Raw genomic sequence first — 19,400 nt, forward strand, 5'->3', positions numbered from 1 at the left:
TGTAAAAGTACAGGCAGATGGTAATTGACCAATAAAATCACTAGACGGGTAAAAGCACATTCACACAAAGAACATATTTGCATTGTCATTTTATTGATTCACACACTGATTACATCTGATCACATTTTAATATTGATTAGACTTGGAATGCACACTATTGTCATAATTTTCAGTATAAGTATAATACATTTTTAAAAGAAACAAGAAAAGCTTTGTTTTACATACAGGGGCGTTCATTTATTATCATTAAGATGTCTCCTGATTGTGTAAGGCTCTTTTAAAACAGTTAAAATAGTGTTTGAGATAAACAAATACTAAATAATGGAATACTAATTGTTGGTTGAATAAGAAATTAATGACCAGTGGCCTTTAAAGCACTGGTAAGATTAGACAGTAGGCCTACAGGAAACTGTTCCGGTTTGAAGACCTTTATGCTTATGGTACAAATTATAATAAAATAAACATAATTCAACCTGCACACAATGCTGTCTCGACTTACAAAGTATTCATTTGGTTTTTTTAATTGTATTTCTTAGGTATTTTGTTATATTTAATCCTTTGTACTCTTATTTGCATCCTTCTTAGTTTTACACAGTGAAAATAAACCAAAGCAATCGTAATAAACTTTAAATGTAGTTTGAAATGAAGTTACTGGAGTCCTGACAACTGTCTGTATTGGTTTGTCATTGTGTCTTTCTCACACTCTGCTTATTATCTCACCAAACAGATCACATTTGAATTTTAAACCCTGCATTTGAACTCAGATATGCAGGAATTCTATGTAGTTAGACGTCAGCGCCCTCTTGAGGAAAGACTGGTGTATTGTCAGGAAACCGGAATAAGATATTTCCTGTATTACACAGCACTTTTTAGATGCATGGTTCTGACTCGACAGAAACCTCTTTATTTGAAAATTATAACTGAATGAATAAAAAATATATCATTTTGTCTGGTCAATAGTTTTTTAGTCAGGATTTCTAAAATCCTGAGAAAACAATCCTGATATAATTGCATTTATTTGCTTTCCAAAAATATTTTGGGGTATTTTATTTAGAAGTGCAGTCAAGTAGACAGCTCCATTTAAGAAAACTAAATACATCTTAATTTAGCCCTAATGGGAACTTTTAGTTTAGTAGCATTTTCTTCAGTCTGGTCTAAAAAATAAGAGTTGGGACCTCAGTATTTTTGTCTTTGATTAAGTTAAGAGACATTTTGAAACTGGATCCAGTCATTTCTTTTAAAGGCATATTCTGTCATGATCCTCACCACTATAGTACACTATTATACTAACACAAAAAATAGTTTATGCACTTACAAAGCCCACAAAATAGAGGCAATAGATTATATCTCGCTAGCAGTTCAGTCCAAAAAGAGAAAAATCAACAAAATGCACGATAACACCCAACTTACCAATGTTATTAACTTGGAATATCATGCAATGAAATACCATCTACAGCATAATTGTAGTTAAGTCACCACGATGAAACTGGAAATGTACAAAAACAGCGTGATACTATAATTTCAACCATTGTCATAATTTCTGTAGTTAACTTGCAATGTTCAGTACATAGAGAATCAGTTAAGAACAACAGTAATATGTTAGCATGCTGCATGTTTTTCACTGTCTCACAGAGCGGCTTAGAGGGGTCCAGTCAACAAACGGAGGCGTCGGTTTGGGGTCAACTGCACACCAGAGGAAAGCAGGATAATAACAAACAGAAAACTCCATTGAAGAACAAAACAAAACGGATAATTAAATACACCCACTGGTGTCTCTCTGTGAGACATGCGGTACCGTTTGTTCATTTCACACAGGCAGCATTAGTCGTGCAGAAAAACAGCCACAGGGAACAGAGGTAGGAGTCATGCTCGTCATAAAAAAAAGAAGAAGATACCAGAATAAAAGGTTTAAAATGACTGATAAATATACTGTACAGTTGAAAGAGCACAACAATAGACTGTAGCCATACTAATACTAGAAGTTAAGTGACAATAATTTATGTTTGAGAATAAATAAGAAGGTAAATCTTCAGCAGGAGAGTGCACCGCTGGAGGCTTCGCAGCACAGAGGACAGATGTTGTCCAGGTGTGTTGGGCAGCTGCAGGGAACTGAAGACATGACGCAGGCTATAAAGAGTTTCCTTTTTCTTTTGGCTGATACGCCCTCTGCTGTAGTGTAGGTTTGATGATGGTAGCATAGGTGTTACTGTCCGTTGTTGAGGTTGTGGAGAGAGAACAGCGAGATGGGTGTGCAGAACCTCTCTCAGAGCTGCTCTCTCAGATTTTCGATTGATTTATTCTCTGTTCCTCACGGCTTAATCATCAGTCTCTTTTATCTGGAAAGAACGGAGACAAATAGTTATATTTAGCTGTTTAAACCTGCTATGGGAGAGTTGGCCACTTGGGGGCACTAGAAACAAGCTTTAAACACAACACTGACATAATACAACATGAAGCTAAAACCTGTTAGCTGACAGTGGAACTTACACAACAACACATACGTTCAAAATGTACTCTGTGTAGCCGTACACAAACACAATTATGTAGAGTATGTTTACGTGTATGGTTTATTTAAAAAAAAGAAAAGATTAACGATTATAGGTTTAACAAAATAAATAGGGAAGAGCCCCTAGTTGCATACCCCCCAGCCTTTCTTCCCTTCCGTTTCTTTTTTTGTTTTTGTCAACTAAGTATTTTCCATCTTTACTAATATAAAAGCCAGAAAGCCAATGCACCCTGCCAAGAAATAGTCAACACAGCACATGACCTCCATTGAAACACAACATGCCATTTATACAAATAAACAAAAAAAGGAAGAAACAGTACGTTTTAGGGGTGTTTTTTGATTTGGTTAAACTTTGGACGGAGCAAGGCTAGCTGTTTCCCCCTGTTTTCAGACTGTATGCTAAGCTAAGCTAAGTGTGTGTGAGTGTTGACTGTGCACCTCATCCCTGCAGCGGGGCAGCGGGGGCGCCTGAGCAGTGAAAGTGGACGTTCTGCCACCGGCTCTCCCTGCGGTGCCATACTCTGGTCTCTTCTGATTGGCTGGAGCGGGGATGTCCCTGCACGTCCACAAACTGGGTCAGGCGGATGTAGGCGATGCAAGCGGCCTCGTCCCCGATCATGTGCACGTGAGGGTTGAGGATGGTGGTGTGGATGGGTTTGCTGTTCTTGGAGAGGACTGATGGGAGAGAAGGATTACATGTTAGAACATTTGAATTAACCAACAACTCAGTCTCTAATGGATGGAATCATTTTAATTAGTAGTCTTACGATTGTCAAAGTAAAATCTATGGAAGTCCATCCCCTCCACCAGATTACCCAGCCCCTCTGGCTCGAATGAGGTCAGACCGGGGTCGCAGATCTTCCTGTAAAAAACATGGCCAGAAAATCTCCTTTAAATGTCATCATCAATGATCAATTATGCTTGTGAAGTATGCTTATGCTGGTACAACTCCTGGTTAGTGAACAATAATAATCCAAACTATTATTTTAGCAATTATTGTACACAGTTATATAATAGCAGAACAGGACGCAAATGTTCTTTGCCCCATTTTGATGACATCATAGTACCATTTTGCGGTATTGTGATGGGAGAAGAAATGAATGGAAAGTCAGACATGAAATTATAAAAGCTTAACTTATTAATCATATCGAATTTGTTGATTTTGACTTAGTATCTCTTAACTCTTAAACGCTTTACATTTTCTCCCTAAAAAGTTGTAATCATAATTTTGATTTGTTAGCTTTAAGTTTGGAATAACTGTCAAATAAATGTATTAGGAAATAATAATTTAAATCAAAATATGTAATTATTTGGACGACTTTTGACCAACAATCTCCTTTACTATTTACTCACTGTATTGTCATTTTACTTAGTAGTCAAAGTGCATGTTTTTACTAGCAATTCACATCTTTAATAGTAACGTAAAGTAATAATAAGTAAATCAAAAATGTGACTTATTATCAAATAATTAAGTAGCTTTAGTATCTTTATATTGTACTTGATTTAGTAAATAACATACTAAGTATTATCACATCATGAATATTTTACTTTCATAATGCACGATTCAACATCTATTGTCTTCTCCTGGTCTAAAAGGTCTCCCACCACTGCAGGCTCACTTTGTCCAGCCCCCCCCCCCACCTCCCACTCAATCTGCTTAAGCATTATTCCTAAGTATGTGGTGGGCAGACAAAAAGAGAGCGTGAAAGGGTACAACAATGACTGTAATCGCTCTTGTATCTGTTAGTGCACAGACAGACCACCTTTGTATGTCAATCAGACGAATGATTCTCTGTGGCTGGCCACTTTATTTTCACAGTATGGAATCAAACTTTTCCTACAAGCTGTGGAGAAACCAGAAAGAGTTAGACGTGGACTCACGCATACGCCTCAAAGTCTCCATTGTTCACGGCTTCAATAAGCTGCTCTGTGATCTTTATGATCTCCTGCTTGCGAGCTGCAGAGAAGAAACAAAGTGATTTTATTTCACACGACAATTCAACCAGATAATAACTTAACTCTTAACTCAGCTCATTAGGCAACTCATTCACAAACATTAACGGCCACACTGAGGATGCACTCACCGAATACCACGTTATTCATTGTGAGTTTTATCAGTCCTCAGTGAAAACTCCACCATGCTACAGCACATATCAACACTTCTTCCATGCAGAAAGTTGTTCCCCTCTCCGTGATCCTCGCCTACATATCCACCTTTTATTAGAAATGCTAAAAAGTCACTTCCTGCCCGGTGTAGTTGCTGTGCCGCTGTCCATCCATCTCCCATCACATCTCTTGTTCGCATGTGAAGTTACTTGAGCTCATCGCGCTATTCTTGTCCCAGCGCTTTAGATGAGATTTACTGTGTCCTGCTTCTCCCCTCATACTTACTTCCACTAGAGGAGGCTTAGCTCGCTCTAATTTACTCGCTCTCTCTCCCTCTCTCCCTCTTACTCCCTCCCCTCACTCAGTATCTCAGTCTCTCTGTCTGTTTGGAGTTCTTTATTTCATCTTAAGCCTCCATACCAGACCCCATTAGGACAAATATATTTAAAAAATACTGAGCCGGGTTAAGTGTGTAATATCCCCCCAAAAACCTTCTATTTTCTTTATATTTAAAGTTATTAATTTGTGAGATTTTTCTTGTACATTTACCACTGTGATATCAAAGTGTTTTCTTATAAATGTTCCACTTTATTCTAGTGAAGTTGAGTTCGATGCAACACAAAAGGCTCTGTAAAAGTAGAACCATCACAGTATAAATGTAATATTTGATGGAAAGGTTAATTTCACCCAAACACAATATGTACTTACCTACCTCTATTAGTGCACAGATCATTTAGTGTTTTATTTCTCAAGGCTTTGAGTTATATTTTGGAAAGGTTTTTGCCTTCACATGATTACAGTGCATTGCACCAGGCGGTCTAGACCCACCAAGGGGTCGAAGGTTCTATCTGGAGGGCTTTCAAGGCTTAAGGTTCGGATGTACTGTCTTTGTAAAAGATTACACCTTATTATGGAGATAGAATACAACTATTAAAGAAAGTTATGTTATCATAACATCTCCATCATATCATGTTACAGTTATCTCATGGTTACTAATTGACTGTTTTCTTCCATTATTAAGGGCTCACTCCTTTTAACTTGCAAGAAGGTGCCACAGGTGATCAACAGTTTTGAATCGTGTTTCCTTTAGGTGTTAACAAAGATTCCTGTCCATATTTGCAAATCAAAGTGAGACACTTGTGGTCCGGATTCGTTCAAAAAACATTACAGCAATGGTTATTTAAAGACACTCATGGCCGAGATCTGCACTTTTTAAGTTAATAATAAACTGATGTGAAATGTACAGTTACACTCTCTAAAGGCATCATTTATGGAATATTAATGTAGCTAAAAGTAGCATTACCACAGTGTACTAAATGATTGGGATTAAGTACAAGAACAAAAGTGATTACCTATGTGATAACTTTAATGTTGCAGCAGGTAAAAGTGGAGTTCAATTCATAATAATAATAATGATACAACTTTATTGATATAGCACCTTTCATGCAAGATGCAGCCCAACGTGCTTTGCAGAGTAAGACAAGATACAGAATAAAGAGTGAGGAACATCATTAAAAACAAGTTATAATCAAACAAAAATAGTTATTTCACAGAACCGTGGAACGATAAAACATGAACAGTGATCCCACTAAAATGACCAAATTAAAAAGATAGGTCTTTAATTGACATAAAACAATTTAAATGGAGTTTGATAAGATCCAAGGGGATCCCCAGATTTCTTGTAAAATACTTTCTGTACTGCTAAAAGAAATGCATTGGAGGATCTGAGTGTCCTTGTAGGTTTTTAAAATGAAAGGCAGTCACTGTGTGGAAGGGCAAGGCTATGTATAGCTTTGTAAATCTTTAAAAGCACTTTAAAATCAATTCTGAAAGACACTGTAAATAGTACAGCACAGGGGAAACGTTATCTCTTTTTTGTGTTTGTTAAAATCCTGGCCGCAGCATTCTGAAAGGTTTGCAATTTCATTAAAGATTTTTTAGGGAGACCATTAAAAATAGAATTGCAGTAGTAAAAAAGTGTATATACCGCAGGATAGATGTATCATAATAATATGTCATGAGCTAGTCTTGTTTTAATAATCTGAAGCAAAGTAACCAATGCTTTCAAATAAGCTCACCTTTCACATCCTCATCCTCAACAGTGGTGCTGCTGCTGTCAGAGGATCCCTGCAAAGCGCACAGACACACATATTAATTGCAAAATCACATTAAAAGCATACACACACTCGCAGAGACACACTCACTCACACCATTTCTGGCATCGAATCTACAGCACGACTCAACTTTAACACACCGGCCAAAAATACAGCAACAGATACAGCTGTACGTGTGACTCAGTAGCACACGGCTGACGGACACACACAACTGCAAAGCACATGACGTTTAGCCACCGCGACACACACTCTCCACAGCTGGGTGTCGGGGGGGTTAATCTGTGAACAGACATGGATTCCTCAGCCAGCAGCGGGACCCACGGAGCTCCATTCATCTGAACACAGAGGGGCAGTGTAACACAACCACCTCACCGGAACCACAGCTCCGGCCTCTCACACTCTCTCCATCCCTCTCATGCGTAAAGAAAAATATATTACGCCAAAATACACACATCCAGCTTCATCTACGTACAGCTTTACCCCACACAGACAGAGAAACGGAGTGCAGACGAGGACGAGAAATGAAAAGAGGACAGGAAATAAAGAGATGGAGTGAGGGAAGATGTACCTTGTTCCCATCTATTGGATTATAGATGACAGTAGTCTGAGGCTCCTGGAGAAGAATGGGGAGAAACGAGAACATGGGAAAGAGGCAATAGAGAGGGGAGCTTTCATGGGGACACAATGAGAGTTTGAGACATAAGAGGACGATTAATAGAGAGTCAGACGTGAGCGGGTTAATGATGGAGGATGGTTGTAAGAGTTCCTACATTTAACCATCTATGCTAATGATCTGTGCTAATGCTAGATATCATTCTCTCTCACACACACTCACACACTTTGAATTACAAATGGAATCATTAAGAATATAAAACAAGCAAAACATATTTTTTTCTGTCTATATGGCAATTTACTTCTTAACCTTAAAGTGCTGTTTGCAACACTGATGCAGCCAGTAGCCTTCATAAAGCGGTCAGACACATGTAGGCAATTCAACATACAGTATTTCCCTCTGAGATGTCGTGAGGCTAAAATATAAAGTTAGCATAAAAGGGAAATATTCAAGTAAATAAAAAAAACCTTATCCTTATTGTAGTAAGTTACATTTAACCACTGGCTAACCGTCTCATGGCGCTGGCTCCCACTCGTAAACACATTAGAGTGTTTTCATGTAACTCCTGGCAAGAAGGGGAAGCAGTGCATTTCCCAAGTTCTCAACACATTCCTCAAAAAGCTGCAACCCTTGAATTAATAAATGAAGTCATAGCAATACATCACGCCTCTCTCCCCCTCACGTTCTTTCATACACACTCCTACACACTCTCCATTTGAAAAGTGTAAAGACCCGACAGACAGACGGACACGGAGCTGCGTACCAGTGCAGCGGTGACGTGGCCTTTGGGACTGGTGACTGTGCTGTTTCTCGTGCTGTTTGTCTGCGGCTGTGCAGGGAACACAAAGTGCTACATTAGTGCTCAGCAACAATGGTGAGAGGTGCCATCTGCCGCTTGTCAAGTGGGTGGTTACTTTGGAAAAAAGTGTAATACCACGCAGAAAAAATCACAGATAGGATCAGAAGAGTGCTCCAGAGTCAAGAATAGAAAAGAACGGAAAGCACTCAACTTCCAGAGAGCAATCAGACAGAAAGCATGACGCGCTGTACATCAACAAAGGTTTCCTCACATTTCTCACTGCAGAATTCATTAGATAAAAAGCTTTTCTACAATTCATCATGTCTTTTGTCCCTGCAGTAAGATTGAAATGAATCCCAGTCAGAGCTTTGATACTCCAGCCTTGGTCTTTTACGTTCTCATTGGCCTCTCCTGCTCGGGATGCTGTTTAGCAGATGGTGAATACAAACCAATGACAGCTGTGCACCTCTGCAACATCTGTCAGACATACACGTCCATTTTGTCGAACTGCATGGGCTCCTACATTAGAGTCTCTTAATGTATCTCTCCCGAGAGACACATATCCAACTGCATACAAAGACACACAGCGCGTATGAAACAGGCCATTCACATAAGACACCATGAACAGCCACCAGCATGCTAAACATACAGACACCTTGTTTTATAAGGACGCACATACCAACAGCTCCTCTGACAGCAGGCACAAACACACACATGCAGGCACGACGCGGCGACTTCATGCTTTAAACCAATCAAGTCTCTATTTTTCTGCTCATTATATTCCTCGGCAGGGCTGCCTTTAATTGGAGAGTGTTCGACTGAATAGGAAGAAAATGGTCTGAAACTAAATTCTGGTCATTATAGACGGAAGATAAGAGAGAGAAATGGCGGATGTAAGACCACTCGTGAATATGTAGATTTCCCATGATACCACCTGTTCCGTGTTTTTGAGTATTTTAATTTGATTTCTGGGAGACAAAGGGTCACTAGGGTTATCAAACTGACACCTCACAATGATAGAAAAACACTTTTTAAGTGACTCCATACTTGCTTTCAACACCAGTGTGACTTTTTACCCTGCGTCCTCTTTAAATGCAGGTCTTAGAATAAGTTAGAGTTCAATATTACAGGAATCCACAAATATGTGTCTTAATGATACAAAACAGATACATCTGAATTCATAGAAACAGTGCACCCAAAAGAGGCCCTGCGGTGGGCTGACCACCCGTCTGTATTAATCTCTCACCGCAACTCCAATGGGAAACAAATGAAGAAATATTCCCGAGTCAAACAGGAAGTGTGTGACAGTGTGTGTAGCCCTGAGGTGACCCCAGCTGTGGCATTAACTCGAGCATAAAGGTCGCCTATTAGCGTCACTGACAATCAAAGGGCAAAAATCAGCCTGTGTATTTCCCAGCATTGGATTTCCCCTTTGAAGGTAGACTTGCTGTGATGTTTATCCAGAGGCATACACGAGCATCCAGCCGGAAAGTCCCATTTCAAATCCATCATCTCTGCAGCCTTTTTCTGTGCTGTCCATATTTCGAGACTCCGTGAACACGTTGGGATATTTTGGTTTGGAGAGAAATGTCTCTTTTTGATGAATTGATTTGTAATAACTTGTGTGACTTTTACGTCCACTATCACCTCAAAGTTTGGATGTGGCCAATACTTTGATTCATCATCAAATACCTCCAAAACAAAAGACATTTACACGAGCCTCGTTCCTATTTGAGCATGTTAACATTGTCATTGTGAGCATATTAGCACGCTGACAATAGTTTAGCTGTTATGAATTTGAGGCATTCTTCCTTTGTAAATAATGAAAAGGGAGAAGGAGAACAAAGAGAGCAGTGCATCATATATTGTGTTGAAAGCAGTCTGTAATCGAGAAGGATGGACCTGATGTTTTTGGAGGGGGGAAGTGATTTGTATTCCTACTTCATAAATTATCTTTGAGTTACAAGAACACAAAAGACAGGTTCAGCCTTTTGAAGTGAGCGTGTGCTGTGAGACCGAGTAATGGTGTTTAATTGAGCAGGAAACAGAGGAAAGGGGTTTGCTCCGCTTGCACATTAATTACACCCTTTGTGTGAGAAGCTCTGAGTCGGCCATTGTTTGTGAGTCACACTCGGATTCAGCTAAACATCATTTTAGATGTATATACGAGGTATTGTTCTCTCGCTCCCAACAATGTGTGTTGAACACATTTGTGATGATTTCATGTGAAATGTACATCTTTGTCAGATAGTGATTACATGTAATTAAAGCAGCGTTAACTGGGATAAATAATAATTGCTCAATTGTAACTTAAATATTTACGCTATTTCCACCAACTACTGGGTGACACGGTGACACATCTAGCTGTGTGGCTTCTAAATGTTGGAAAGTTACAAAAGCAATTCTCTGTTGGTGCATGTCGATCAGCAACACCTTTCACATTTGAAAATATTGAATTTAAATTGAACAGCAATGGAGCTAAATGTAATTTATCTATGTTTCTATCATAACTTAAGTACAACTCAACAGGATTTGCTGCATTCAGACTACGTTTCTGTGAGACTAGCACTTTCTAAATCTGTTCCAGCACATTTATGGCCTGATAATAGTATTGGAAATGTCAATGGCTCACCAAAAACATTAGGCTTTATCCAAATTGTAAAGTAATCTGATGAGTAGTGTGTCATCACTTCTGTTATCAGAGCAACAAGAAGCACATGGCTCCATAGGACACTCAGTATAAATGGATTGGAAAAGGCAAACTGAGAAAGAGAAGAAAGGAGCATATTCCCAGGAAATGGCTGGAAAGTGAGAAGAGAAATAGAGAGAGGAATAGAGAGAGAAATAGAGATAGAAAGGAGAGAGAAAGGAGAGATAAATAGAGAGAGAAATAGAGAGAGAAAGGAGAGAGAAAGGAGAGATAAATAGAGAGAGAAATAGAGAGAGAAAGGAGAGAGAAATAGAGAGAGAAATAGAGAGAGAAATAGAGAGAGAAAGGAGAGAGAAAGGAGAGAGAAATGAGAGAGAAAGGAGAGATAAATAGAGAGAGAAATAGAGAGAGAAAGGAGAGCGGGTGCCCGTGCTAATGCAGGAATATACTGAAATAGCTCCAGGGTTGTGTGCATTGGTGTGACGTCAGGGTGCAGCAAAGGAGAAACTGTGATTATGTAATGATAGATTAATCATCTGGTGGGAAATAATCTGAGATTAGCATCAGGCCACCCGAGGAGAGAGGTGGGAGGGGGGGGGGTGAGGGGGGGTGTCAGGGGAAGAGAGGAAGGAAGAGGAGAGGCTGAAAGAGGGAAAAATAGGCCCAGGTTAATGAAAGAGAGTGTGTCATAAGGAAACAGGTTAGGAGAGACTGAGCGAGAGGAGGAAGATGAGGAGGAAGATGAGGAGGAAGATGAGACTCCTCTGCCGGGGGTCCTGCCAACCCTATGTCCTGTGCCGTTGGAGGTCCCGCCAGCTATTCTTCTGCCGGGGGTCCTGCCAATCCTATGTCCGTGCCGTTGGAGGTTCCGCTGAGGGTCCTGCCAACCCCATGTCCTGTGCCGTTGGAGGTCCCGCCGACTGTTCTCCTGCCGGGGGTCCTACCAGCTCCATGTCCTGTCCCGTTGGAGGTCCCGCCGACTACTCTCCTGCCGGGGGTCCTGCCAACCCTATGTCCTGTGCCGTTGGAGGTTCCGCTGGCGGTCCTGCCAGCTCCATGTCCTGTCCCGTTGGGGGTCCCGCCGACTACTCTCCTGCCGGGGGTCCTGCCAACCCTATGTCCTGTGCCGTTGGAGGTTCCGCTGGGGGTCCTGCCAGCTCCATGTCCTGTCCCGTTGGGGGTCCCGCCGACTACTCTTCTGCTGGGGGTCCTGCCAACCCTATGTCCTGTGCCATTGGAGGTCCCGCCAACTACTCTCCTGCTGGGGGTCCCGCCAACTCCATGTCCTGTCCCGTTGGGGGCCCCGCCGACTACTCTTCTGCCGGAAGTCCTGCCAACCCTATCCTAACCACCGTAGCCTAACAGTTGCACGTTACAGAGGCACGTCACGTCACCTCGCCACGCAACCCCCCCCCAAATATATTTCAGATCTGTGGGAAACACTGCAATCTTGTATGAACATGATCCATATCTTTTGCATATGATTAATTATCTTGTTTTAAAAATATCCATTTCCTATGGACACAAAAAGTATCTTGCGTAAACAAGATAGATATCTTGTGCATATTACATTTTAGTCTTCTGTGAACAAGATCCAAATCTTACACATTATTTAGTGGGAACTAGTGTTGTCACGATACCAACATTTTGGTTTCGATACCGATACCAAGTCAAGAATTGCGATTCCGATTCTTTTTCGATACTTTTCTTAAAAAAAGGGAAAAAGTCTTAAATATAATCAGGGATGCAAACTCATCAGGTATGAAAAAGGTGACAAGGATCCGAGCCCCCCGACCCCACGGAATATCGGCTTTAAAATTAGGAATAACATGATTTTAGCAGTCAGAACAACTAAAGCAGCAGTGTTAATAATAACAGAAACGCCAAGAGTCACATCTAATATAAATATATATAAAAGCTTTTATTTTAATTGTGTAGCAGTGAGTTTAACATTTTGGCAGCACTGTTGAGCATTTTTAAAATGTATTTTCATGCCTCTGTGCAAGGCTGAGTCTTTCTATCTTTATATTCACTGGTGTAAAGTAACTAAGTTCATAAACTCAAGTACTACTTGGGTACAATTTGTAGATACTTGTACTTTATTTAAGTATTTCAATGTTTCTTTTGCTACTTTGTACTTCTAATCCACTACAGTTCAGAGGTACATGTATTAATCCCTTTAGTTACTTCACAGATGTGGATGAATGATGTGAAATATAATCAAGTGTTGAATCAGACTTTAGTTCCACCTGGAGTAAATCCACAAGCTGCCCTGCAGTCTACAAAGTACTTCAAACTAGCTGCACCTTCACCAGCTTTGAGAACACTTTCATGATCAATCATTATAAAACATATCATATATATTATTCTGAAATGGACCAATCTGCACAACGACTACTTTTCCTGTCGCTACTTTAATACTTTTACTTGAGGAACATTTTGAATGCAGTACTTTTACTGTAACAGAGTATTCCTACACTCTGGTGCTTCTAGTACAAGACCTGAGTACTTCTTCTTTTACTGTCGCTACTTTAACTATATTTTGATGATAATACTTTTGTACTTTTATTTGAGGAACATTTTGATTGCAGGATTGTTCCTACATTCTGGTACTTCTACTTTAACTCAAGTACAAGACCTGGGTACTTCTACTTTTACTCAAGTACAAGATATATACTTATACCACCTCCGTTTATAGCCTATGAAAAAAACTAATAGAAAACGAAGGCTAACGCTAACGTTAGCAGATAGTGATGCTAGTTTGCTAGTTAAGTTTGCTCAACGATAATATTGCGACAAAAAAACTTTTCAGTGCACATCACGCTCTGCCGCTCCGACAGGGAGCTCTGCTCTGAACACCTGAACGGCCCGTTCACAGACTTCTGGCGTCAACAAGCCGAGGCGCAGCGGCAGTTGCACTCCCACTTGCAGCCATGCTTCTCGTTTTCTCACATGCTCTGGCAGCTAGCACGTGGCTGCGTGCACGAGAAATGGGAGGGACTTAGAACGTGCTTGAGAGGAGCGGGACTGCAAGCACGGCTGCAGTGCAGGGAGTGGAAGCAGAGCGCTGAACACACGCGGCTCTTATTAAAACTGCGCTTTTTCACGGGAGTACTTTTCCCCGTCATTCTTAAAGTACCGATACTAATGAAACGGAGGAATCGTACCGTTTTTAACGGCAGGGTATCGCGGTACCTTTCAAGTATCGGTACACCGTGCAACACTAGTGGGAACACTTCATTTTAACATATGCACATGTTTGTGGCAGCTACCTTACCCTTTTTATGCTTCTAAAAATAGCTCGAGATTATTATCATGTGGAGAAGATAATACATTTGTGTACTTGATGTTGTCCCAAGATAAAAACTAAATGTCATGCTTGTGGAGTGCTATAAAAAGGTCTATTCTTCATCCGAGACAAATCTAACCCTAACCTTCATTGAGCTGCTCACTTAGAGTTTACACAAAGGCTTCACACCGACTCATGCAAGCACACATGCATAGCAACACAGCAGACACACACACACACACACACACACACACACACACACACACACACACACACACACACACACACACACACACACACACACACACACACACACACACACACACACACACACACACACACACACACACACACACACACACACACTGCGACAGAGTGCATTAAACACTGACCACAGACACTTGATGAGTGCAACACATTACAAACACTTGTGGGACTGGAGAGGAGAGAGGAGCTAACAGAGGAGCAGCGATAACGTCAGTCACGGCAGAATCTGAGTACTCTCTTCAAATGAGACGGAGCAGGGACCAATACTTTAATGAGCTTAGTTTTGGCACCGGGATTTTATTTTGGATGAAAAATGTCTGCAGTGGAGTGATGCAAAAAGCGAGCTGTGCCAAACTGAAATGTCAGCGGAGAGGAGGAAATGCAGCTCCATAAGTGAGCGTCGGAAGTGAGAGGAGACAGCCTTCAAAATAAAAGTCCTTGTCGTGTTTATATTCCTAAAGTGAGATTTTACGTCAGAAAGTGTCCTTTTTTCTTTAAGTTTGAGTTTGTATTTAATTTGTACACTTAAAGTGACTTTTGTGATGTTTTTGAATGACAGTTTAGACAATTAGACGCCTCCAGCTAGTTCAGAATGCAGCTGCACGTCTTCTTACTGGTCATAAAAAGCGCGACCATATCACCCCAATTCTGGCTTCATTGCACTGGCTTCCAGTTCGGTTCAGAATAGATTTTAAACTCCTTTTATTTGTTTTTAAAGCCCTAAATGGGCTGGCTCCAGTCCTGCCTTTATAGCCGAACTCCTCCATCGCTACACCCCAGGCAGAGCCTTAAGGTCGGCTGATCAGCTGCTGTTGATAGTGCCTAAGACCAGGCTTAAAACCCGAGGGTATCGAGCTTTCGCAGCGGCTGGCCCTAGGCTCTGGAATACTTTGCCCTGGGGGTTTTTAAATCAACACTTAAAACTCACTTTTTCTCTTTGGCTTTTGTTTAATTATCTATTTATTTATTTATTTATTCATTTAGTTATTTATTTTAATATTTATAACATAACATAGGATTTCATAAAGTATTTTTAAAATAATTTATACATTATTCAAATATAGGAATAGTAGATAGGATTAATTAAAATATAGATCCGGAGTTGAGGCTGATCCTCTTGCTGTAGTCCTGTGTCTTGGATCCTCTATCCTGAGTTCTGGATTAAGTCGTGGACTTCGGGTCGTGGAGGAAACTTTCTCTGCGGTCCTGCCTTGGGTCTCGCCATGCTGCTTCCCTGATGGCTTCCACAGGATTGTAGCTGACATCCTCGTGGATTCATCTTCTTATTACAGACACATGCATTTCCTAACATTCGGTCTATATGCTGTCAAATGTATTATCTCTTCGATTTACACACGGCATCTATTGCACGTCTGTCCGTCCTGGGAGAGGGATCCCTCCTCTGTTGCTCTCCCTGAGGTTTCTCCCATGTTCCCCTTAAACTGTGGGTTTTCTCTGGAAGTGTTTCCTTGTACGATGTGAGGGTCTAAGGACAGAGGGTCTAAGGACAGAGGGTCTAAGGACAGAGGGTCTAAGGATAGAGGGTGTTAAATAATGTTTCAAAGAGTGTTGCTACACACAATGCTAACAGGATGTTTTGATAGAAATGACATCCATTTCAGAGCATTTTACAATATCTAATAATTGGATATTGTTGTATCTTAAATTGTGTTTTCGTGAGTGTTGTCTGACTGATATATTGTTCTATTGTGTTTTTCAATAGAATTATTATTATTATTATATTGTTTTTGAAATATTACTCATCTTTAAGAAGAAAAGGTACATTTTGAAATTCCAAACATTGCCATTGGTTCTTATTTTCTATTATTCCACATGTATTCTAACACTTTTTTTGTAATAGACTATTTTAAATAAAAGATGTTAACTATTGTATTTGATGGAGCGAAACTACATAAATAATACTCTATACTAATCTGGTTCTTCAGCCAGTTTAATTATTTATTTATCAGGATTGCTTTAAAAAGCTACACTTTCTGGGAACTATCAAATATTCAGTTGTGTCATATTTACTGAAAGTCATGAGGTAAATACAAAAAGAGGATTTTCAATCTCAATGAGACGGCTCCTGGCTAAATAAAAGTTGAATACATTTAAAAAATGAAGGTAACGATGCCTCTCTGAGTAACATGAAGGAATGACAGAACTGGTAGAGCAGTAAATGACAAACAAAATCTGCTGTGCCTTTAAGGCTGAAAAGACTGTCTTGAAAAAATATTAAAGTGAACGCTGCAGCACTTGACAAAGTCAAATCACCTCGTACGCCTTTGGACGAAATATTTATAGAATAATAAAAGTAGTTCTGAGCGTGAAGGGCGTCCGAACAGCGGGCAGAAAAAGGATTGTACAGAGGAAACGAGGCAGTGAGGTAAGAGAAGAGAGCAGCTAGCTTACCTTGACATCAGTCTTCTTGTTGAGGAGACTCTTGGCTGCTGCAGAGAGGCAGAAGGACACACCCTCAGATGGGAGAGTACACATCATACACCTTCAGATGACACAGCTCTGGATCTGCTCACTCACACACAGCTGCAGATGCACACTGATGCATGCACTGGCTAAAGTGAACCACTCAACACTGAACATGCAGACCACAAACAGAGTGACAAGGCTCGTCTGTCCACATGTCCTCCCCTTCTCCACCCTTAAGGGAAAGACAAAAAGCCACACTGTACAGGATGTATCCCTCCCTCTAAACAGAAAAAGAAAACCCTCCCTCCGTCCTGTAAAAAGACATTAAAAACCCAACGAATAAACACACACTTCCAAAAACCACCATCCAACTGGCACCTCCTAACCCTGATCCAGTGCCCAACGCGTTAGATAAGCAGAGGGCATCATGACGGGGAAAAAAAGTCAAACTAATTCTCCATATAATCCAAATACACTCACGCACACACAGCTACAGATAAAGGGGGGAGATTAGGAGGAAAGCATGCTGGGAAGTGGGATGGCGATGCAGGTATGTGATAATGGGTTTGTTAATCTCAAGAGTATGGATTAGTATGAATAACGGCAGAGGTCATTTATGGTCAGGAATTATAAATGACACTTTAATAAAGCGGTATATCAGGTCAAAAATAAACATGCAGAAGTTGTCACGTGTTTTGATGCTGTGTATGAATGATTTAAGACACAAAAAACTGCCTTCACTTTTCCCTTTGCACCTCAGACAAATGCATCCCTTTCTGAAAACACAGCTACATTCAAGCTACCGCACGCGCACACACACACACACACACACACACACACACACACACACACACACACACACACACACACACACACACACACACACACACACACACACACACACACACACACACACACACGTCCTATTTGTCTCATAATTCCCCTCGGGACATGTGACTGTATTGCACAACCCATGATAAGCAAAGATATCTGAACAGTAATACTCTCTGCTTCCAGATAGGAGATGTGGATGCTTACCTTGGCAGACGTTGGAGAAGCATTAGAGGAAGGAGAAAAGATTTAGGAGCAGAGATTAAAACAAGATGAGGGTTAGTGTGGGATGTTGTGACTCTGGGGGGATTTCCACTTAATCTTGTCCGAGTTCAGGGAAAGGGAAGGATGGGAAGTTTTAGGAGAGGAGAGAAAGAGTAGTGAGTAAGGGTACAGTTGAGATGGGTTAGCAGTACCTTGCTCCACGATGCCAGAGGTGGTCCCAGGCACGTTGCTGATGGAGGCGGGGGCTGTAGTCTGCCGACCCACTGGACCACAGAGAGGAAGGGAGAGGGGGAGGAAGTACAGTTATTGGTTAATGGAGTGAATCAGAATGAGATCCAGAATGCTTTCTTTTTCCAAGGACATTTCATTTTTGACAGTTGCTCCTTTTCAGAATAAAATAAAAGATACGATACAAAATAAAAATCTGTATATAAACATAAAAAATTAAATTAAAATGTGTGAAGGAAATATAATCACAAGAAGTCAAATGTCCAATAAAAGACTAAATAAAATAATTTATATACACAAATAAAAGTAAAATGTCCAAAAAATATATATATTTATGTAAACATAAGAAGTAACATTTTCATTAAAAGACATAATAAAATAAAATAAAAGATACATTCAAAAATAAAAACATGTATATAAAGTTAAAGCAACATGTGCGAAGTAAATATAAAAGAAATATATAATTAAAAATAGATACACACATATATATATTTATATATAAAATATATATAAGAAGTAAAATGTCTGATAAAAGACAAAATACAATTTATATAAACAAGAAAAGTAAAAATATGTAGTAGCTATTCGTTGATAATGCTGTTCTTTTCAGAATAAAGATGGCAAGAATAATATGTTCTTATTGGAGATGTACATCTTTAAAAACACGTTTTAAAAGAAATCTCAGCTGTTTCCTTAAAGATCTGGCCCCTGTCGTTTTATCAAACAAACAGGAGTACAAAGTACATGTGTGGGGACAACAATGAGCAGCAGGGTGGCGTGTGTGGGATTAAGTTGAACGTGTGTGTTCACAGTAATGAACAAACATGTCACCCAGTGCAACAGGGGTGCTAATTGGTGTGTTTTGATAGTTCTTTGGACAATAATGGAGCTCTATGGCACAGACTAAGAATATGTAAATTGTTTGATAAACACACAATACTTGTTAGTAGATGTATTTAATCAAATAAAGGAAAACCTCTTTGAAGAATAGTGCATTGCGTAATATGGATATTCGTTACATAAAATAGTCCATCTGTCCATTGTGGGGTTATTCTTCCAACAGTAGACTTCCACAGGGTAAAGTAAACAGATGGATGCATTAGAGTGTGTGTTATGTCATTCCTGTTATAAGGCTCCTCTGATTGTGATTGGTTCAAAGATACACTGGTCAGGCTTCACTTATTCTATAGTCTACTGTGTAACAGCTGATATCAGCAACTGCTGTAAGCTCTTCAAATATGTTTACATGACAGGGTACAGGTTTGCTTTTAGGTGACAGAAATGTGTTGAAGAAACAGTTTCCCCCATGTGGTACTTTAACTTAAGTAAAAGTACAAACACAACA

General features: G+C 40.1%; 1 protein-coding gene across 2 annotated transcripts in view; it reads right to left on the reverse strand.

Annotated features, from left to right (window-relative positions):
• Nucleotides 1-59: 59 nt before the first annotated feature.
• The window catches only part of LOC117456043 (calcium/calmodulin-dependent protein kinase type II subunit beta), a 41,632-nt gene continuing 22,291 nt past the window's right edge, over nt 60-19,400 (reverse strand). The window contains exons 13-21 of one of the 2 annotated variants that reach the window (XM_034095761.2): nt 18,019-18,090; nt 16,757-16,791; nt 8,103-8,168; nt 7,295-7,339; nt 6,691-6,739; nt 4,388-4,463; nt 3,274-3,368; nt 2,945-3,181; nt 60-2,336 (exon numbers count right to left, since the gene is read on the reverse strand). In XM_034095761.2, the coding sequence (XP_033951652.1) occupies nt 2,946-3,181; nt 3,274-3,368; nt 4,388-4,463; nt 6,691-6,739; nt 7,295-7,339; nt 8,103-8,168; nt 16,757-16,791; nt 18,019-18,090 (674 nt within the window). In that variant the 3' untranslated portion in view covers nt 60-2,336; nt 2,945. Of the gene's footprint in view, nt 2,337-2,944; nt 3,182-3,273; nt 3,369-4,387; nt 4,464-6,690; nt 6,740-7,294; nt 7,340-8,102; nt 8,169-16,756; nt 16,795-18,018; nt 18,091-19,400 lie in introns of both variants that reach the window. The other variant, XM_034095760.2, reaches the window with a different exon arrangement.

Source organism: Pseudochaenichthys georgianus, chromosome 12 (genome assembly GCF_902827115.2).
Source record: "Pseudochaenichthys georgianus chromosome 12, fPseGeo1.2, whole genome shotgun sequence".
Classification (NCBI taxonomy): domain Eukaryota; kingdom Metazoa; phylum Chordata; class Actinopteri; order Perciformes; family Channichthyidae; genus Pseudochaenichthys; species Pseudochaenichthys georgianus.